Source organism: Aethalodelphis obliquidens, unplaced genomic scaffold (genome assembly GCF_003676395.1).
Source record: "Aethalodelphis obliquidens isolate GAN/ISIS:26980383/991018 unplaced genomic scaffold, ASM367639v1 scaffold40, whole genome shotgun sequence".
NCBI classification, from domain to species: domain Eukaryota; kingdom Metazoa; phylum Chordata; class Mammalia; order Artiodactyla; family Delphinidae; genus Aethalodelphis; species Aethalodelphis obliquidens.
Genome location: NW_020837984.1, coordinates 14,108,094 through 14,130,722, shown reverse-complemented (window position 1 = coordinate 14,130,722; position 22,629 = coordinate 14,108,094). Strand labels below are relative to the sequence as shown.

The 22,629-nt window shown below is 38.9% G+C and overlaps 1 protein-coding gene across 1 annotated transcript in view; it reads left to right on the top strand.

The window, feature by feature from the left end:
- The first annotated feature begins 3,718 nt into the window (after window positions 1–3,718).
- GFPT1 (glutamine--fructose-6-phosphate transaminase 1) overlaps window positions 3,719–22,629 on the top strand; it is a 65,745-nt gene continuing 46,834 nt past the window's right edge. The window contains exons 1-2 of the mRNA XM_027131895.1: window positions 3,719–3,885; window positions 20,967–21,074. Coding sequence (XP_026987696.1) covers window positions 3,879–3,885; window positions 20,967–21,074 — 115 coding nt within the window. The 5' untranslated portion in view covers window positions 3,719–3,878. The remainder of the gene's footprint in view (window positions 3,886–20,966; window positions 21,075–22,629) is intronic.

The window sequence follows — 22,629 nt, the reverse complement described above, 5'->3', positions numbered from 1 at the left end:
TAACATTATATTAGTTTCAGATGTACAGCATGATTGATGTATATATAGCGAAATGATCACCACACTAAGTCTAGTTAACATCCATCACCACACATAGTGAGGAGAACTTTTAAGATCTACTCTCTTAGCAACTTTCAAATATACAATACAGTATCATTAATTATAGTCACCATCCTGTACATTACGTCCCCAGGACTTATTTATTTTATAACTGGAAGTTTGTACCGAGGCCTTTTTAATAATTTTATTGCTATCAATACTTATTATTGTAATCCAGATAAGGGATAACAAAAATCACAAATATGGGGGCATTTAAAAATCTTATAAAGCTATTTCAATTATGGTTCTTCGTTTCTTTAGCAATGGCAATGGAATCCCTGATGGCCTTCAGGCTGCATGGCAGGGAGAAGGCTGAGAACCATCATATTCAACAGGACTAATCCCATGAACAGGGAAATGGACTTACATAAAAAGACAATGAATTACACCCCGTTACCATCATTATTATTATTATTAGTTCAGAACTTTTGTTCAGGAGAGAAAATCTTTTCCATTTCCTTGGATGTTTGAATCAGACCCAGATGTCTCCTTTCCTTCATAGGACATTTATTTTCTTCTCCTCCAGCCCTTATCCCCAAAGGTCCAGCTAAAGCAAAGCTATGTATAGATGGAGGTCAGACAAAGTTCTTCCGTATCAGTGTCTTGATTGGCACATGTTTACAAAGGCTCTTTGTTGCAGTGGGTTGGTGAGGTTGTTCAAGCTTGGGCTGGGAAAATATTGACCTTCAAAGTTTCTTCCTTGAAACTGGTGCATAAGCACCTTCCGAAATAGCTGTAGAATGGAGGTGGACAAGACAAATTGATAGTCATGATGGAGTAGAAAGCAGAAGAGGAAAGTAAGTGTTCATAGATTATTATAGTTTGAGCATGAGCACTTTGGTGATACCACTAACATTTTCTTTGTTCCATCAACAAGTTTTCTGGTGATGCACAAAAGTATTGTTCAAACTTTGGAATCATACCTTCACTTCTTGGCAATATCACTAAGGTTCTACCAGAACCTCTTAGATGAGGGTTCTGAGGCTAACACATACACACACAGAGACTTTTTTTTGCCTCTTGAATTAAAAAATGTGTTGTCTAGTAACAAACAATTTACTGGTTTTTAACTTTGCTCTAGGTAATTTAGGAACCTGTTTAAGGGCCTGAAATATTAAAGGGCTTGCAGGTGAGTACTTTCATTAGTTAAATGTGACATTTTCCTTTCTTTCAGGACACTTATAAAAGGGCATCTTTTTCTTTCTCTCTTGTTTTTTTGAAAACAAACAACTTTTTTTTGACGTATAGTTGGTTTACAATGTTGTGTTAGTTTCAGGTGTACAGCAAAGCGATTCAGTTTTATATGTATATTCAGATATATATATATATATATATATATATATATATTTTCTTTTTTTTTTTTTTTGCGGTACATGGGACTCTCACTGTTGTGGCCTCTCCCATTACAGAGCACAGGCTCCGGATGCGCAGGCTCAGCAGCCATGGCTCACGGGCCCAGCCGCTCCGCGGCATGTGGGATCTTCCCGGACCGGGGCACGAACCCGTGTCCCTTGCATTGGCAGGTGGACTTTCAACCTCTGCGCCACCAGGGAAGCCCTATATATATTCTTTTTCAGATTCTTTTCTATTATAGGTTATTACAAGTTATTGAATCTAGTTCCCTGTGCCATACAGTAGGTCCTTGTTGGTTATCTATTTTATATATAGTAGTGTGTATATGTTAATTCTCAAATCCTAATTTATCCCTCCCCCCATTTCCCCTTTGGTAACCATAGGCTGTTTTCTATGTCTGTGAGTCTATTTCTGTTTTGTAAATAAGCTCATTTATATCATTTTTTTAGATTCCACGTATAAGTGTTATTTGTCTTTGTCTGACTTCACTTAGTTTGATAATCTATAGGACCATCCATGTTGCTGCAAATGGCCTTATTTCATTCCTTTTTATGGCTGAGTAGTATTCCATTGTATATGTATATACCACATCTTCTTTATCCTTGTATCTGTCGGTGGACATTTAGGCTGCTTCCATGCTTTGGCTATTGTAAATAGTGCTGCTTTGAACATTGGGGTGCATGTATCTTTTTGAATTAGCGTTTTCATCTTTTCCGAACACATGCTAAAATGGCATCTTTTTCCCTCTAAGAAAAGCTGGAAAGCCCTTTGCTCATTTGATCAGATAACCAGCCATAGAAAGTCAATTCTGCTAAGAACGTATGACTTTTTTCACTCCTTCAAAAACATTTTTGATCCCTTACTTTGTGCTAGAGTTTATACCAGGTGTTGGGTATGCAAAGACTTGTTCTACTCTCAAGAAACTTAGCTTTGTAGGGAAACATATTAAAAAATCATAAAATATTGAAGCATATTGCTTTAAAGGAGGCAGCTCAAAGAATGAGAGGTTAACGACTGTCCTCCAGCCTCTCTGGGGGAAGACAAAAAGGGTTTTCCCCAAGAAGTAGCATTTAAGCAGAGGTGGGGTGGGGATTCCCCAAAGAGTAACCAATATGTGCAAAAGATTTGAGAACGTTGGACCTGTTGGGAAACTACCTGTTCAGGGTTGTTAGAGTGTAAACGGCTGAAAGGTGGAGTAAGAAGAGAGCAGTAGTGTGAGGTAAGACCAGACATCTGGGATCAGAAGACCATGCAATGTTCTGTACGTCAGGCAAGTTTTTATTTGATTCTAGTCTTGGGCCATTAATAGCGTTATAATAACCATCTACATTTGACTAAAAATAGCATTTAAATATTAAAGCAAATGCTCAGGTAATAAATTTTCAGAAACATCATCTCTCTCTGATTAAGTCTCTCTTGGCAGGACTTGTGCATTAATTCATAGGATTAATAGTTCATGAGTCCAATGGAAGGCTGTCAAATCCAGGCAATTCCTACTGTCTGAGACGTGGGCCATCAGAAGTATGGGCCAGCAGCGTTTAAGCCCAGGCGGCTAGTGTTGGATAGTTGAGCCTTACATTCGACCCACTCCCCCTCTGGAAAAAACTGGGGGTTATGGAGGCAGTGGATGGGGGTGGGAATGGGGAGCGGAAGGCTTTCGAGGCCAAGAATCTTACTTAGAGCTAAAGTCGGGAACTGAATCGCTGTCACGAGAAAGACTGGCCAGACCTGATTGGTACCTCTCTTCCCTCATCTCACTCAATTCTTTCCAATTTTTTTTACAAGCTTATGTCCTCTTTCCACCCTGACTTTGTTTGTCCCCTAGGATCAGGTATCCTTCTTTCTTCCTCCTCTCTCCCCGCTTGGTGGGGCGCCGGAGCTTGGGGCCTTGGACTGCTTTAGGCGCGTGCCCCAACGCTATTTGCTTTGGTAACAATACCATCCTCTTTGCTAATCTCTCCATCGTTCCCTGCCAGCCTCCCAGTTCTTTCCCTCCCGCAGGGCAGTGCCTCCCGCTGCGCGCCCGGTGGTCGGGCGGCTCCAGGAACCTCAAGCGGATGCGGCCGCGAGCCGGTGCCACGTCTCAGCCGCCAGCAGGCCAGCGCCTGCGTGGGCTCTGGGGCGGTGAGGGGCGGGGCTGTGCGGGGAGGTGGGACCTGCGCTTGAGCGGCGCGGACGCGGCCCAATGGGACCTGCGGGCGGTGGCGGCGGCGGCGCGGTGTGCGCCGGGGGGCGGGGCCCAGCAGCAGTTGCTGGCAAGCCCGGGAGGACGGGACGGGTTTCATTGCCTCGGCCGTGGCATCCGTGAGGGAGTCGTGTCGGCGACCCCCTGGCCCCCAAGCCTGCTGACCGCCCAAAAGGCTTGTGTGCTCTCTCGAACTCGCCAGCCGCTCGCCGCTTGCCTTGCAGGCCGTGCCTCCTACATCATGTGCGGTAAGGGGGCCGCGGGCGGGGGGCGTGTTGCGGGGTGGTGCTGGGGTGCGGTGCGGGCGTCGCTGAGGCCGGTGGAACCGGCGGGAGCGGGAGTGTGGAGGGTGCGAAGTCAGGGTGTTGGGCGGGGGTGTCCCGCGGTGCCTGCGGGTGCTGGGGGCGGGGGCCGGCCTCTGGGAGCTGGAGCGGGGACCTAGGACGGCACCTGAGAGGAGGGCGGGCCCTAGAAGGGATCTGGGGGGGCCGAAGGAGGCTTTGCGCCAAGAAGGGAACCAGGAGCGAAGAGCACTGTCTGAGTTGGAAAAGGAGCGAGGGCTGAGGGAACTGAGGGGTGGAGGGGAGTGACTTCAAAAGAGTCCAGCAGGTGAGGGAGGCAACCTGTGGAACATCAGGTGAGGTCTCTTGAATTTATCTCGCATTCTTCCAGGATTTACCTTTTAAAAAATATTTAATTTTAGTTGCTTTCTTTCGGGCACGCCCAGCAGAAAATAGAACTATAGCTAGAGCTACGACAATGACATTTCATATGATCTTACTTCCTGCCTCCCCCCATCTCAACAGAAGCCATTGCTAATCAAAGCCTTGGTGAATGGGCCTGGAAGTGACCGTGGAGAGAGATCGTACATCATTTATTACTTGCATGTGCACCCATTTGAAACACTTACGTATGAGAAATATTGGTCTACCTTTAATGAATGTTTTACCTAGAACAGTTAAAACATAAAGTTAGGCCCTTTTAGTCCATGTTTTGAGACTTAGTCGTTTTAATAATTAGATAAAAGTGTGAGTTAAAGTTATAATTGTCAGAATTATATCTGAAATGACTGATATGCTCTAAAATTCGTATTAACTTGGCTATTGTCAGTAAAAAGAATTGAATTCTTACCTTCCTTATTGAAATTTACAACTGACCTTACCCCTGGAAGAAAGAACACTTTTTAAAAAAATTTTATTTATTTAATTTATTTATTTTTGGCTGTGTTGGGTCGTTGTTGCTGAGCACGGGCTTTCTCTAGTTGAGGCGACTGGGGGCTACTCTTCGTTGTGGTGCGCGGGCTTCTCATTGCGGTGAGGCTTCTCTTGTTGACGAGCACAGGCTCTAGGCGCGCGGGCTTCAGTAATTGCAGCACTGGGGCTTCAGTAGTTGCAGCACGCGGGCTCAGTAGTTGTGGCTCGCGGGCTCTAGAGCGCAGGCTCAGTAGTTGTGACAGACGGGCTTAGTTGCTCCGAGGCATGTGGGATCTTCCCGGACCAGGGCTTGAACCCCTGTCCCCTGCATTAGCAGGTGGATTCTTAACCACTGTGCCACCAGGGAAGTCCCAAGAACACTTTTTTTTAAGGGAAGTATGATTGTAATAGAATTGAAGCTACCTGGGAAACATTCTTTGTAGCCTTTTGCAAGAGGAACTGAGCAGGAGTAGCTTGTACTCATTAGTGTCTATTTTTCCTGCATTTAACTTTATGTTAATTTCAGCTTCTGAAATGAAGAGCAAGTTTAAATTTAGAGTAGATTGAAAAAAAAGCACACAGAAACAATTATAAATAGCCTGCTGAAATTATTAGTGGTAGAGCTGGCTTTAGAATCAGTTACACTTTTGCAGTGTCTAGGTAGTAGAGTGGTTTTACAAAAGACATAATTTAGTTTGGAGCTGTGAGGTAATGAATTTGCAATCCCCAGTGTGCTTGTTTGGTAATTAACTGTTACTGAATGATGCGGTGTGCACCTAGTCAAGTACCTGGCTTTCTGGTTGCAGATCATTTCTTTATCTTGTTCCAGGAAAAACAGAAGTCAAAGTACAGTACTATAAAAGAAAAAATCAGATCTGGTTTAGAAAAGGTTCAGATAAGGGTGAGGCTTTCAGGGTGGTGATTAGTTGTTAGGCGTTTTCACAGAGTCATCATCCCCATTCCACCATGTTATGCTGCTGAGGAAACAGGTGATAAACAAGAAATAAAGAACTAGTTATGGGAATATATGTATATGTGTAACTGATTCACGTTGTTATAAAGCAGAAACTAACACACCATTGTAAAGCAATTATACGCCAATAAAGACGTTAAAAAAAAAAAAAAGAAGTAGTATTTGAGGCATTTCTAAGGTCCTGCTTTTAACCTGGACCAGTTTTACATGATTCCAGGAATAGGGTTCAGAATTTCTTTCCTCTTCAATGTAAATTCTGAAAGTTAACTGTTAAGAAGACAAAGATTTGTCCTTATTTTCCTCCCACATCTTAATTATTGACATAAAATTTCTAGGCAGAGAAATTGAGTAGGAATGAGATTAGATGGGAAAATTTAGAGATTTACTTTCTGATTACCTGCTGCTGGTTCAAGTTTTTCTAAAAGATTTCGTTTCAACATTGCAGAGTGTTGAAGCAGAAGAATGAGGACTAACAATTCTTTTTGATAGCTTTTTCCAATCAGAGATACTGTTAAAACTGTTATTATATTTATCAGGTTGTATCGGGATGTTAATATCTTACTGAGGGGAAAAAAAAGATTTTATGGTCAAATAAATTTGAGAAGCCACAGACTGAACAGTGTTGACCTGGCTTTTTTTTTAATTGCAGGACTTTTTGGAACTTTTAATATGCTAGTAAGCATTATGAATCTTCCAGAGAAAAATAGTGTATCTATTTTTAAAATTTATTTTGTCTTCCTCTTATTCTTGGTTCTTTGGAATACTTTGTCCTTTTTAATCTGTTTTACCTTTGGCTTCAGTGAGAGAGTGTCAATTCACTTAAGTTACGCACAGCTCTTAACAGATTTTGCTGTTTTTTTATAAATGTAGGATTATACCCTTCTGGTCCAATGGTGTATATAAATGATATTTTTGTAAATGAGATAATATTTAAAAACAGTAAGAGAGCTGCAATTAAAAAATACCCTGAAATGAATCCTTAAAATTTTTTTTGTAATTATACGGTGTAATAGCTTTGGGGCTGGTTGAGGGATGCTAAGACTGGCTTCTAGGATAAATCATAAAACTACTAGTGTTAACATATTCTTAGAAATCATACTGGGTATAAAGTAGTTGTGAAAGGAAAGAATTATTGCTTAATGAGCATTTCCTCAGTTGTGTTCCCTGGAAAGGGGAAAGTTAATAGGTCCTGGTAATGAGCAGTAGAAGGTGGGAAAGAGTTTTTGTTTTTGTTTTTGTTTTCAATCTTTATTGGAGTATAATTGCTTCACAATACTGTGTTAGTTTCTGTTGTACACCAAAGTGAATCAGCCATATGCATACATATGTCCTCATATCCACTTCCTCTTGAGCCTCCCTCCCATCCTCCCTATCCAACCCCTCTAGGTCATCGCAAAGCACCGAGCTGATCTCCCTCTGCTATGCTGCGGCTTCCCACTAGCTAATTATTTTACATTCCGTAGTGTATATCTGTCGGTGCTACTCTCACTTCGCCCCAGCTTCCCCCTCCCACCCCGTGTCCTCAAGTCCATTCTCTATGTCTACATCTTTATTCCTGCCCTGCAACTAGGTTCATCAGTACCATTTTTTTTTTCTTAGATTCCATATATATGTGTTAGCGTATGGTATTTGTCTTTCTCTTTCTGACTTACCTCACTCTGTATGACAGACTCTAGGTCCATCCACCTCACTACAAATAACTCAATTTTGTTTTTTTATGGCTGAGTAATATTCCATTGTATATATGTGCCACATTTTTATCTATTCATCTGTTGATGGACACTTAGGTTGCTTCCATGTCCTGGCTATTGTAAATAGAGCTGCAGTGAACATTTTGGTACATGACTCTTTTTGAATTATGGTTTTCTCAGGGTATATGCCCAGCAGTGGGAATGCTGGGTCATATGGTAGTTCTATTTTTAGTTTTTTAAGGAACCTCCATACTGTTTTCCATAGTGGCTGTACCAATTCACATTCCCACCAACAGTGCTGGAGGGTTCCCTTTTCTCCACACACTCTCCAGCATTTATTGTTTCTAGATTTTTTGATGATGGCCATTCTGACCAGTGTGAGATGATACCTCATTGTAGTTTTGATTTGCATTTCTCTAATGATTAGTGATGTTGAGCATTCTTTCATGTGTTTGTTGGCAGTCTGTATATCTTCTTTGGAGAAATGTCTATTTAGGTCTTCTGCCCATTTTTGGATTGGGTTGTTTTTTTGTTATTGAGCTGCTTGTAAATTTTGGAGATTAATCCTTTGTCAGTTGCTTCATTTGCAAATATTTTCTCCCATTTTGAGGGTTGTCTTTTGGTCTTGTTTATGGTTTCCTTTGCTGTGCAAAAGCTTTGAAGTTTCATTAGGTCCCATTTGTTTATTTTTGCTTTTATTTCCATTTCTCTAGGAGGTGGGTCAAAGAGGATCTTGCTGTGATTTATGTCGTAGAGTGTTCTGCCTATGTTTTCCTCTAAGAGTTTGATAGTTTCTGGCCTTACATTTAGGTCTTTAATCCATTTTGAGCTTATTTTTGTGTATGGTGTTAGGGAGTGTTCTAATCTCATACTTTCACATGTACCTGTCCAATTTTCCCAGCACCACTTATTGAAGAGGCTGTCCTTTCTCCACTGTACAGTCCTGCCTCCTTTATCAAAGATAAGGTGACCATATGTGCGTGGGTTTATCTCTGGGCTTTCTATCCTGTTCCATTGATCTATGTTTCTGCTTTTGTGCCAGTACCATACTGTCTTGATTACTTTAGCTTTGTAGTATAGTCTGAAGTCAGGGAGCCTGATTCCTCCAGCTCTGTTTTTCGTTCTCAAGATTGCTTTGGCTACTCGGGGTCTTTTGTGTTTCCATACAAATTGTGAAATTTTTGGTTCTAGGTCTGTGAAAAACGCCAGTGGTAGTTTGATAGGGATTGCATTGAATCTGTAGATTGCTTTGGATAGTAGAGTCATTTTCACAATGTTGATTCTTCCAATCCAAGAATATGGTCTGTCTCTCCATCTATTTGTATCATCTTTAGTTTCTTTCATCAGTGTCTTATAATTTTCTGCATACAGGTCTTTTGTCTCCTTAGGTAGGTTTATTCCTAGATATTTTATTCTTTTTGTTGCAGTGGTAAATGGGAGTGTTTTCTTAATTTCACTTTCAGATTTTTCATCATTAGTGTATAGGAATGCCAGAGATTTCTGTGTATTAATTTTGTATCCTGCTACTTTACCAAATTCATTGATTAGCTGTAGTAGTTTTCTGGTAGCATCTTTAGGATTCTCTATGGATAGTATCATGTCATTTGCAAACAGTGACAGCTTTATTTCTTCTTTTCCAATTTGGATTCCTTTTATTTCCTTTTCTTCTCTGATTGCTGCGGCTAAAACTTCTAAAACTATTTTGAATAAGAATGATGAGAGTGGGCAACCTTGTCTTGTTCCTGATCTTAGTGGAAATGCTTTCAGTTTTTCACCATTGAAGATGATGTTGGCTGTGGGTTTGTCGTATATGGCCTTTATTATGTTGAGGAAAGTTCCCTCTATGCCTACTTTCTGCAGGGTTTTTATCATAATTTGGTGTTGAATTTTGTCGAAAGCTTTCTCTGCATCTATTGAGATGATCATATGGTTTTTCTCCTTCAATTTGTTAATATGGTGTATCCCGTTGATTGATTTGCGTATATTGAAGAATCCTTGCATTCCTGGAATAAACCCCACTTGATCATGGTGTATGATCCGTTTAATGTGCTGTTGGATTCTGTTTGCTAGTATTTTGTTGAGGATTTTTGCATCTTTGTTCATCAGTGATATTGGCCTGTAGTTTTCTTTCTTTGTGACATCCTTGTCTGGTTTTGGTATCAGGGTGATGGTGGCCTCATAGAATGAGTTTGGGAGTGTTCCTCCCTCTGCTATACTCTGGAAGAGTTTGAGAAGGATAGGTGTTAGCTCTCCTCTAAATGTTTGATAGAATTCGCCTGTGAAGCCATCTGGTCCTGGGCTTTTGTTTGTTGGAAGATTTTTAATCACAGTTTCAATTTCAGTGCTTGTGACTGGTCTGTTCATATTTTCTATTTCTTCCTGATTCAGTCTTGGCAGGTTGTACATTTCTAAGAATTTGTCCATTTCTTCCAGGTTGTCCATTTTATTGGCATAGAGTTGCTTGTAGTAATCTCTCATGATCTTTTGTATTTCTGCAGTGTCAGTTGTTACTTCTCCTTTCTCATTTCTAATTCTATCGATTTGAGTCTTCTCCCTTTTTTTCTTGATGAGTCTGGCTAATGGTTTATCAATTCTGTTTATCTTCTCAAAGAACCAGCTTTTAGTTTTATTGATCTTTGCTATCGTTTCCTTCATTTCTTTTTTATTTATTTCTGATCTGATCTTTATGATTTCTTTCCTTCTGCTAACTTTGGGGTTTTTTTGTTCTTCTTTCTCTAATTGCTTTAGGTGCAAGGTTAGGTTGTTTATTCGAGATGTTTTTGTTTTTTAAGGTAGAATTGTATTGCTATAAACTTCCCTCTTAGAACTGCTTTTGCTGCATCCCATAGATTTTGGGTCATCGTGTCTCCATTGTCATTTGTTTCTAGATATTTTTAAATTTTCTCTTTGATTTCTTCAGTGATCACTTCGTTATTAAGTAGTGTATTGTTTAGCCTCCATGTGTTTGTAGTTTTTACAGAGCATTTCCTGTAATTGATATCTAGTCTCATGGCATTGTGGTCGGAAAAGATACTTGATAAAATTTCAATTTTCTTAAATTTACCAAGGCTTGATTTGTGACCCAAGATATGATCTATCCTGGAGAATGTTCCATGAGCACTGGAGAAGAATGTGTATTCTGTTGTTTTTGGATGGAATGTCCTATAAATATCAATTAAGTCCATCTTGTTTAATGTATCATTTAAAGCTTGTGATTGCTTATTTATTTTCATTTTGGATCATCTGTCCATTGGTGAAAGTGGGGTGTTAAAGTCCCCTACTATGAATGTGTTACCATTGATTTCCCCTTTTATGGCTGTTAGTATTTGCCTTATGTATTGAGGTGCTCCTATGTTGGGTGCATAAATATTTACAATTGTTATATCTTCTTCTTGTATCGATCCCTTGATCATTATGTAGTGTCCTTCTTTGTCTCTTCTGATAGTCTTTATTTTAAAGTCTATTTTGTCTGATATGAGAATTGCTACTCCAGCTTTCTTTTGGTTTCCATTTGCATGAAATATATTTTTCCATCCCCTTACTTTCAGTCTGTATGTGTCTCTAGGTCTGAAGTGGGTCTCTTGTAGACAGCAAATATATGGGTCTTGTTTTTGTATCCATTCAGCCAATCTGTGTCTTTTGGTGGGAGCATTTAGTCCGTTTACATTTAAGGTAATTATCGATATGTATGTTCCTATTCCCATTTTCTAAATTGTTTTGGGTTTGTTATTGTAGGTCTTTACCTTCTTTTTTTTTTTTGCCTAGAGAAGTTCCTTTAGCAGTTGTTGTAAAGCTGGTTTGGTGGTGTTGAACTCTGTCAGCTTTTGCTTGTCTGTAAAGGCTTTAATTTCTCCATCAAATCTGAATGATATCCTTGCTGGGTAAAGTAATCTTGGTTGCAGGTTTTTCTCCTTCATCACTTTAAATATAGACATATGCCAGTCCCTTCTGGCTTGAAGAGTTTCTGCTGAAAGATCAGCTGTTAACCTTATGGGGATTCCCGTGTGTGTTATTTGTTTCTTTTCCCTTGCTGCTTTTAATATGGTTTTTTTGTATTTAATTTTTGATAGTTTGATTAATATGTGTCTTCACATGTTTCTCCTTGGATTTATCCTGTATGGGACACTCTGCGCTTCCTGGACTTGATTAACTATTTCCTTTCCCATATTAGGAAAGTTTTCAACTATAATTTCTTCAAATATTTTCTCAGTCCCTTTCTTTTTCTCTTCTTCTGGGCCCCCTAGAATTCTAATGTTGGTGCATTTAATGTTGTCCCAGAGGTCTCTGAGACTGTCCTCAGTTCTTTTCATTCTTTTTTCTTTATTCCTCTCTGCAGTAGTTATTTCCACTATTTTATCTTCCAGGTCACTTATCCGTTCTTCTGCCTCAGTTATTCTGCTATTGATCCCATCTAGAGTATTTTTAATTTCATTTATTGTGTTGTTCATCGTTGCTTGTTTCATCTTTAGTTCTTCTAGGTCCTTGTTTAATGTTTCTTGCTTTTTCTCTTTTTCCAGGATTTTGGATCATGTTTACTATCATTATTCTGAATTCTTTTTCAGGTAGACTGCCTATTTCCTCTTCATTTGTTAGGTCTGGTGGGTTTTTATCTTGCTCCTTCATCTGCTGTGTGTTTTTCTGTCTTCTCATTTTGCTTATCTTACTGTGTTTGGGGTCTCCTTTTTACAGGCTGCAGGTTCGTAGTTCCCGTTGTTTTTGGTGTCTGTCCCCAGTTGCTAAAGTTGGTTCAGTGGGTTATGTAGGCTTCCTGGTGGAGGGGACTAGTGCCTGTGTTCTGGTGAATGAGGCTGGATCTTGTCTTTCTGGTGGGCAGGTCGACGTCTGGTGGTGTGTTTTGGGGTGTCTGTGGACTTATGATTTTAAGCAGCCTCTCTGCTAATGGGTGGGGTTGTGTTTCTGTCTTGCTGGTCGTTTGGCATAGGGTGTCCAGCAGTGTAGCTTGCTGGTCGTTGAGTGAAGCTGGGTGCTGGTGTTGAGATGGAGATCTCTGGGAGATTTTCGCCATTTGATATTATGTGGAGCTGGGAGGTCTCTTGTGGACCAGTGTCCTGGAGTTGGGTCTCCCACCTCAGAGACACAGCACTGACTCCTGGCTGCAGCACCAAGAGCCTTATAAAATAAAATAAAATAAAGTAAGATAAAATAAAATAAAGTTATTAAAATAAAAAATAATTAAGAAGAAAAAAATTTTTTTAAAAAGTGAAAAAAAAAAAAAAGAAACGGACGGATAGAACCCTAGGACAAATGGTGAAAACAAAGCTATACAGACAAAACCTCACAGAGAAGAATACACATACACACTCACAAAAAGAGGAAAAGGGTAAAAAATAATAAATCTTGGTCTCAAAGTCCACCTCCTCAATTTGGGATGATTCGTTGTCTATTCAGGTATTCCACAGATGCAGGGTACATCAAGTTGATTGCGGGGATTTAATCCGCTGCCCCTGAGGCTGCTGGGAGAGATTTCCCTTTCTCTTCTTTGTTCGCACAGCTCCTGGGGCTCAGCTTTGGATTTGGCCCCGCCTCTGCATGTAGGTCGCAGGAGGGCGTCTGTTCTTTGCTCAGACAGGACGGGGTTAAAGGTGGAGCTGACTCGGGGACTCTGGCTCACTCAGGCCAGGGGGAAGAAGGGGTGCGGATGCGGGGCGAGCCTGCGGCGGCAGAGGCCAGCGGGACGTTGCACCAGCCTTGGCGCGCTGTGCGTTCTCCTAGGGAAGTTGTCCCTGGATCCTGGGACCTTGGCATTGGCGGGCTGCACAGGCACCCCAGAAGGGAGGTGTGGATAGTGACCTGTGCTCGCACACAGGCTTCTTGGTGGCGGCAGCAGCAGCCTTAGCGTCTCATGCCTGTCTGTGGGGTGTGGGCTGTTGGCCGCGGCTCGCGCCCGTCCTATTTGGGAATTTTTGACTGTACATTTTAGGTACCTAGAAAGTATTAGAAGATATTATATAGATAATATATAGATATTATCTATATAATATATAGATATTATAGATATATACATACATGAAAGAATCACTGTTGTACAACAGAAATTAACACATTGTAAGTCAACTATACTTCAATAAAAAATATTGATAAAAGAAAAAATAATGAAGATATTTGAAGTGATCACTTTGTACTTGGCACTCTGCCTTTTGGAGAGATGACTAAAACAAAGGAATTGCCTTCAGGGAATTGCTGTCTGATTGGAGGAAACAGTGACTACACATATAACAGGTGTGGGTGATAATACACAGTCCTTCTTCATTGCCATGTTCTAGACTACAAGTGGAATGAATAGACATTCTGAGACTGGTTAGGCCAAGAATGTTCCAGATGTTAGGATAGGACTCTTAGCTGAGGAATGCTGCCAGCTGGTAGAGAACTAGTGCAATGTGAGAGATACCACTGATGGCACGTTCTGCCCAACAGTGAATGGAGTCAGAAATAAATTGAGAACTACTGCTAGTGGGTTTGAAAGAAGAAATAAAAGTGCCAGGAAAAGAGGCCAAAGAATAGTGGTTAGAGGCAGAAGAATTCCAAAGTGGTATATTGCATTGGACAGAGTCTGCAAGAGTAGAAAAAGGTCATTCATGTTTAATATTGCAGAGACAAGTTAATTGCATTTAGCCATAAAGAAATCGTTAGAGAAGCTGCGTATATGAAGGCAGAAGGATTTGAGTTAGTGTTGAGGAGAGCATGTATACCAACAAAAGAGAGAGTATTGTGAAACTGAGGTCCCTGGTAGAGTTGAAAAGTTGAGTTCCTGATGTGTAAGCTGTGAAATTAATGCCAGGTGTTCGCTGATTGATTCATACTCTAAGCATTGTCTGTAAATTGACTAAAAGTTGATCTAGATCATTGGATAATAAAAATTCAACCCTCTATTGTGTAGGATCCTCAAAATATTTTGATGTTAACAAAAAGTTCTATATTTACAAAATTGAGGAATCTCTTACCAATAGTTACAAGCAGGAGAGGCTGGTTCAGGGAATATGTGCGGAATATGTTTCTCTATTTTCAGTCTATAGGAAGGATAGGCTTATAGGGTATTATACTGTTAAGATGAAGAAGAAGGCTTCAATTCTATAAAGGAAGAATCTACTGAAAATGAGAAAGAGGCTGGGAAGAGAGAAATGGGGGTTTGAGAGTAGTCTAGATTCTAGACTTTAGAATAATATCTGGGGGAAGTGTAAAATTTAGACAAGCAGTGAATTAGCAGGATTGGTCAGCAGTTGGGAGGGCCCCCATGAAAGTGGACCTGAGATAAATGGATGACCTGAAATGGATGGACTTCACTATAGGAGTGCTCAGGGACACAGGGGTGAGAGTATAATGGGCCCAGAGGGGCTGGCTTGGCAGCATGAAGAAAAATTGTGGTCTGATGTGATTGATGAGAGAGAAGTGGGAGAGATGGAATGTTTAAAGGTGTGTGAGCAGAAAGTGCATGCTTTTTCTCGGGAAAGATGATGATATAGGTAGACTGTGAGGGAGTGTATAATTAGAGATGTCAGTGTTTAAACAGTGCTTTGAGTTCCAGGATGTTAAACATGCAAGAGAGAAGTGTTACAGAGCTCCTTCCAGTGGCCCCATTTATTTACAACAAAGTAGGAGGCACTTGAACCAGCATTTTGTAAATAGGAAAAAGATTTTGAACAATTAAAAAAACACACAAATAATTGAAATTTCTCATGTGTCACTCCATATAACTTTTTCTTTGTGTTTTTAGGATTGTAGGAAATGTTATCTCAAATATTTCTTCTTTTAAAGGAATCTTACCTGTAGGATGTGCCTCTATAATTATAGTATTGACTGTGTTTTATGGCAAGTGTATAGTTGGTGTGTATAACCTTAATAGCAGAATTGTTTATAATTACAAAGAGTTAGAAAAACCTCAATAAATAGGTAAATGGCTAGGTAAAATATGAAAAATCTATTATGGACTATTTTTATTATGCAACGTTCCGTAGACTGGGGTAGATGGGTTGTACTGATATAGAAAGATCTCCAGCATCTTAAGAGAAAAAACTACAGAGCAATATGTATATTATCATATTTATGATAATATATTATCATATTTGGTTAAAAAAAACAAAACCTCTAAAACCATGTACATCTGAGTTCGTATATGTAGAAAAATTCATAGCTGAAGGATTGGGACAGTGTGTGGGGTTAATGGTGGTTATCTCCTGTGTGGAGGTAGAAAAAGGAGATTTTTCACAGTTCATTCTGTAGGACTTGTGTTATTTGAATCTTTAACGATGATAATTTGTAACTTGGGTTATAAGAAAAGATTTTTAAATGAAACTTAAGTAGCGTTGTAGATGGATTCTGTTTCAGAAGGTATAAAATTTTGAGAAGGAATTTGAACACTTAATATTGATAAATTCCAATGTCTAGGGTTTCATCAGAATATTGAAGTTGTCAAGTGAAAAAATATGTAAAAGCAAAATTTCTTCTTGAAATTAATATAATATTGCAGGTCAACTATACCTCAAAAAATGTAAAATTTTTTATTTGTAAGAACATAAATTCAACCAGACATAGGAACTTTAATAATTTGATTGGTCAGCTAAATTGCATTCAGTTTTCATTTCAATAAGATTTAATAGTCTTTGCCTACAGCTAGATTGCTTTTAACCAGATGTGTCAAGTCTGTGATCTAGGTCATGTCTGCATATCTTGTTAAGCAAGGTGTTCAAAAGTGCTTTTATGTCATTGAATTTAAGTTGCCGTTTTCTGAGAGTGATGCCTGTAGGTGCAAGTCCTTGCTTCAGTTAGGGAGATATTTATTCCAAGTGTATTACATGAATAAGAAAATTTGTACTTTGGAAGCACAAGCTGATTTGGGAGTAGAAAGTCTCCTGTGCTCCATACAACTACTGTTTGTGTTATTGGAGCAATTACTGAAGAGTGGTGGAGAGTTGATTTTTAGTCTTTTGTAGTTACCTTAAGCAGTACTATTTATTGTGAAGTTTGATAAGACAAATCAAAGACCTGAAATAGGGATTGCTACTCTAATAAGCACCATTTTGAGTTATGAATACCTACCCTGTAAACATGCCCTGCATGTCTGATTGGCAAATTATTTGCTGTTATATTTTCCCAGCTACCCCAAGATTACAGATAACCCACTAATCTGTACAAGTGGGCCAGCTGTGCTCTCAAGGGGCTGCTCTGTAAAACTGACAGATTCAACCTCTTTATCTTTCATTTTCCTAACCAGGGATAACTTTCTTCTCCCAGCTCTGTTACTTTGATCTTAGAAAATTTCTCTACATGTGTCATCCTTTTATTCCTTTTAGTTCCTGCCTGGTTATGCAAGGAGAAATATTGCTCCTACTTCTTCTTCCTCAATTCCTCCCCTTCCCCTTTTCTTTGTTCCAATAGTGAACCAAAATAAATGACAGTAATGATTATTGGTAACAGTGGTGCTTCCTCTATCAAGGAAAAGGCAGGTTTTGAATTGGAATTGATATATGGTATTTCATCGAATCTAAGATGCCGCTTATTGGGAGATGTACCATTTATATATGGACCACAAAGAAAGAAAATATGACTGTCTTAAAATCAATGCTGTCAATATCTGAAGTCCTAGAAAGTACTGTGAGGATGCTTTCAGAATATCACAGGCTAAGTGATCTGTTTGTCTTTACCTTAAAGCAGTGATGAATCTTAGCATCACTAATAGGGAGTCACCAGACAATATAAAAAACATACATACTTGTGAATAATTCTTGTCCCTCAGTTTTAACCTAAATCAGTCAAGCCTTTTGTTTTCTCTTCCAGTTTGCAGGAAATACAGGGAATAGAGGAACTGGTTAGACCACACAGTGTGGAATCAATTAGGCATAGCCAGAGGTGAGAAATTCAACAAGAAAATTGCTCCTGGCTTATCAGTAAGTCAGTGTCTTAGAGGAAAACAGGGCATTAGGGGAGACCATTCTGGATTCAAAGAGACTTATGAGACATAACAATCAAATGTGAGCTGTGATCCTTTATTATATTGTAGAATAAACAAATCAGCTGTAAAAGACATTTATTTTTGTTAATAGGGAAAATGTGAATATATGAACATTGTATTAGATGAACTAGAGCATTATCTTAGGTGTGATAATAAGAAAATGTAGAAAAATGTTTTGTAGAAAAATGTTTTGTAGAAAAATGTCCTCATATTTTATATGTTACTTTGCTTTTATTAATTCTTAATGATATACTCTGAAAATACTAAGGCCCTCCACCAGGTTTCTAGCTTTAATTTGCTAATACAGTGTACACAGAACAAATCATGTAACTGTCAGAACAAAGAATTGAGGCCCAGAGGAGTACAGTCTGTAGAGGTATTAAAAAGTACCACATGCTTAGCATATAGCAATCTCTATAGCAATCAAAGAAGAATCCTCAAAAACCATAGAACATCAAGCTGGAGGGCACTGCAGGTGTCCTCAGATGTCAGAGGGAGGAAATATTTGGCCCTTGTGCTGTGACTCCCCGTGTAATAGAAGTTGCTAACCAGTCATGCCTTTCCTTCCTGTATGAGAGACAGGGTCACTGAATCCTTTTCAGAGGTGCTCTCTAGAGCCAATACCAATTAAAAACCTGTTGGCACTTATTGTGAAACTTATTTTACCATCTCTCAGTCAAGCCCATTCATTTCGCAGAAGGGGAAGCTGAGGCCGGGTGGTATAGTGGAAAGCTTCGGGGACACGAGTTAAAGAATTTGCAGGATTTCTTCAGCGCAAGAAACTTTTATGAGCTAACAAATGTTTAGTGTGAATTTTATTAGTTTATCAAGTAGTTACAATTTAAGTTTGTTTGGAGAGGGATACTGGTTTAGAGAATACCTCTTTCCGTATAAAATTGTACTCAGGATCTCAAGATTCACACAATAAGCTAATGTAAACCAGGGAGACTGAAGTTAGAAATAATATCAAAATTGAAGGCTGTTGTTGAATTACTTGTATTGAAGATAGTGAATTTAATATTGCATCACTCTGAATTTTCTTGTAAAAATGTGTTGAGTCTATAACTTGTCTTAAAAACAGTTGTTTTTTGTCATTAGCATTTAAATTGCTTTAAAAAAATTGGTATTTGATTATTATATTTAATCTTTAATTCTCTGAATGTATTACTTTTGCCATCAGAATTGCTTTTTCTTTTTTTTATTTGGCTGCAACGCGAGGCTTGTGGGATCTTAGTTCCTCAACCAGGGATTGAACCTGCACCCTCAGCAGTGAAAGCACAGAGTCCTAACCACTGGATCACCAGGCGATTCCAGAATTACATTTCTTTAAATGAACAAACCAAACCAGAAAAAACCAAGAATGTAGAAACAGAGAACAGAGTATGCAGGGTATATAGAAGTAGAAATATAATGTTATATACATGAAACATATAATGTTCAAGCCAATATTACTTCAATTTAAAAAAAAATCTCAAAAAAAAAGGAATTACATTTCTTAAAAAAAGGGAGAAATGATATTTAGTAGTGAATTTTTCTGGATGTGCTGCATTATTGGGATTTGGACTTCGTCTTCAAGGCTTTCCAGAGACCTCAGCCTGCAAAGAATTTTTGACAGTGTAATATGTTGTATTAGTTAATGATTTTCAGATGAATTAGATTGTATCCTCCTTTAGCAGATTATTTAGCTGATGCTAATCACAGTGATGGAGAGTAGACTAGTTGAGAATCAGTGTTCTTTTAGCACATTGTATTTTCCTTTTTTCTTTTTGCCCACGTCGCGCGGCATACGGGATCTTAGTTCCCTGACCAGGGATTGAACCCATGCCCCCTGCAGTGGAAGCGCAGAGTCTTAACCACTGGATCGCCAGGGAAGTTCCTCTTTTCGTGCATTTAAAGTTTTATTTTGGGAAAATATTTATATTCTGTGTATTGTCCATTAATGAGCTAATAGAATACTTATTTGGGGCTGATAGTTTTCTGTGCGCATTTAATCTTTATCAAAGGTCAGTGACCCATGGGGGAAAAGGGTAGAACACATAAAAGTTTGATTTACAATTGGGTTATTGGTTTAGTTTTTTCACATTACAGATACTTTATTAAGGACCAACAATAACAACAAAACCCCCGGACCTCATGCAGTGTTGTGGTGCAGTGAAAGTGAGATGCTTGTACAGTGCATGATAACTTAATAGATCTTTACAATTATAATTTTTAAAAATATGAATGAATATAGGATTTCTGTGAGTCTGGCCTTGTACCACCTTTTTTGGGAAAGTTCAAACTGTTGTTTCAGGTTGTTTTGGATTTTAGTTTTAAAATGTCATTTCCTTTTTGTTTGAAAGGCATGATTGAGAAAATTGCACTGTACTCACCATGGTGATCAGCATACACGTTACGGTGGCTTTTTTGTCCAATATGAGCTATGTGATATTTTTGTATGCTGAAATGCTTTGATAAGACCAAACTCTTTATAGAAATAAAGATACCTTTTCAAATGAAATGAAAACTGGTCATTCCAGAGTTCTGCCCCACAGAATTAATCCCCTTAATAATCAGTGGCATTATAGTGTAAGATAGTTAAGAAAAAAGAAAGTTCTTCCATAAATAAGCAGCTTGAGTTTATATTGCTTTATATTTTGATTTTCAGTTTTTATACATTTTAGCTATATCCACCCTGGCCAAAGCACAATCATGGAAGACCTCAGACAATTTCCATGCTGCTATTCCTGAAATGTGGATTTCCTTTACCTGTGTTCTACTGCCTCTTTGCTCTTCTGGATCACGTCTTGTTGTACAAGTCCCTTTATTTATAGTTTTGCTTTTCCAAATGATTGTTCCTTTTCTATGAATTCTCAAGAGTCGTTAACATGTATTATGGTTATTTGTCCCTTACTAATCTGGTGAACAAGTGAGAAACCATTTGTCTTACGATGATTATGTATATTTTTAGCCCATTTTTCTCTATGATTAAATTATTTAGATTGTGAGTATTCTTCACACCATTGCTATTTATAAGTTATTTATTCCTCAAATGTATTGATAGCATGGTCGTTGAAAGTAAGAAAAATTATTTCATCTGTATAGTTTTGGAGGGTCCATATATTGCTTAAAATACTTAGTTCAGAAAATGTTTTCCTTTAAAAATAATGCTCAGTATATAGGCCATAAATCCCAAATTTGTTGGTTAGTTTTGAAGCATTAAATTTTAGTTGTTAAAATGTCAGTGATGGAAGGTAAGTGAACAGTCTTATAAACGGCTTTGAAAAAACTAAACATTTATTTTGACTTATTTGCTTCAGTCTTTTATACTTACAAGAAATTCCGCTTTGAAAAAGTTTCACTGCCTTTGAATAATTTGAAGTGAAGATTCTTTTTTAAAGATGGACTGTAGCTTCACATGTTTGCACATCTTAGACATTATTATGAAAATTAAGATTTTTGTCATAGTTATGCCAATGTTGATTCTCTAGTTAGAATTTTCTATTAAATATTTGTTTATTTGCAGGTATATTTGCTTACTTAAACTACCATGTTCCTCGCACTAGACGAGAAATTTTGGAGACCCTAATCAAAGGCCTTCAGAGACTGGAGTACAGAGGATATGATTCTGCTGGTATTTCCTTTAAAAAAATATTATGGGTGTTGCATGATTCTTGAATAAATAGAAAGGGTTTTTTGTTTGTTTTAGGTTACTAGATTCTTTATAATGTTCATTTTCTTGTTTCTGGTAAATCTAAAATCTGAAGAATTTTTGGCTTTTATCATGTTTAAAGGGTTTGTTCATGCAATTTCAGCAGCATTAGCATTTATGTAGAATATTGCTTCTCACGGGTATCTTCTTTTGCTAAGAATGTTGCTGTAAAAACAAATCACATGGGGCATTTTCATTATAAAACAGAGTTCTTAAGGCCTTACTCTGTACATTTTTTTTTCTTTCCTGTAACTTTTAACTTCTTTTTTTCCGTGGATTCCATGCTTTTGGCATGTGAACTTGCCCAAGATTCTTCTATCTTAGAGAAACAACAAAGCAGATAAAAATAACTTTCTGTCAACTTTATGTTCTACTCCAGCTTCTTCCCTTAACTGTATCAGGGGTCCCCAAGACCATCCCCAGTTTCAGTGATTCCCTAGCAGGACTCAGCATGTAGTTGTACTCATGGCTATGATTTATTACAACGAAAGAATACAAAGCAAAATCAGCAAAGGGAAAAGGCGCATGGGGTGAAGTCTGGAGGAGAGCAGACATAGCTTCAGGATTCTCTCCCTGTGGAGTCATGCAGGATATGCTTAATTCCCCCAGTGAGTTGGACAAAATGTGTGAAATGTTGTATACCAGGGAAGCTCATTAGTAACTCAGTGCCCAAGACTGTCACTGGGGGCTGGTCATGTAGATACCCTCTGCCTAACATGTGCCAAAATTCCAGGCTCCTAGAAGAGAAGCAGACATTCGGCATAAGCCACCTTGTTTGCACCAACAGTGTAGGTGCAGTAAGCCACACTTAATCAGTTACTGTGGTGGGAACCCTCCTGAAATCCATGCCAGCCAATGGCCAACTTTACCAAGCAGGCCCTTCTAAGACAGCAATCTTGGGCCTGCCATATTAACTCTTTTCTGTACACTCAACATTCCTGGTTGTAACAGGCATTTATCTTCCATGACTCTTCCTCAGTTAATGGAAAGTCAATTCCTCAACTCCTTTGTTCTTAAAATTCTCTTTCCTCAGCTTCTCTGACAACGCATCTTCTCATTCTCTTCCTAACACGCTGATTATTTTCTGTCTGCTTTGGGGGCTTCTTTTCTTCCACCTATTACTTATATTAATGTTCTTCAAGATACTTTCATAGGCCCACTTTTCTTATTTTGTATTTTCGTGGGTGAGCTCTGACTTCATCAACCTCCTGTATGTTTTTTTTTTAAATTTTTATGTTGGCCGCGTTGGGTCTTTGTTGAGGAGTGTCGGCTCTTTGTTGCGGGCTTCTCTCTAGTTGCGGTGCGTGGGTTTAGTTGCCCCGCGGCATGTGGGATCTTAGTTCCTCGACCAGGGGTTGGAGCCACGTCCCCTGCATTGGAAGGCGGATTCTTAACCACTGGATCACCAGGGAAGTCCCAACCTCCTGTATGGTTGTGACTTACAATCCAGATGTATTTCCCGTGCTGCACACCTGTA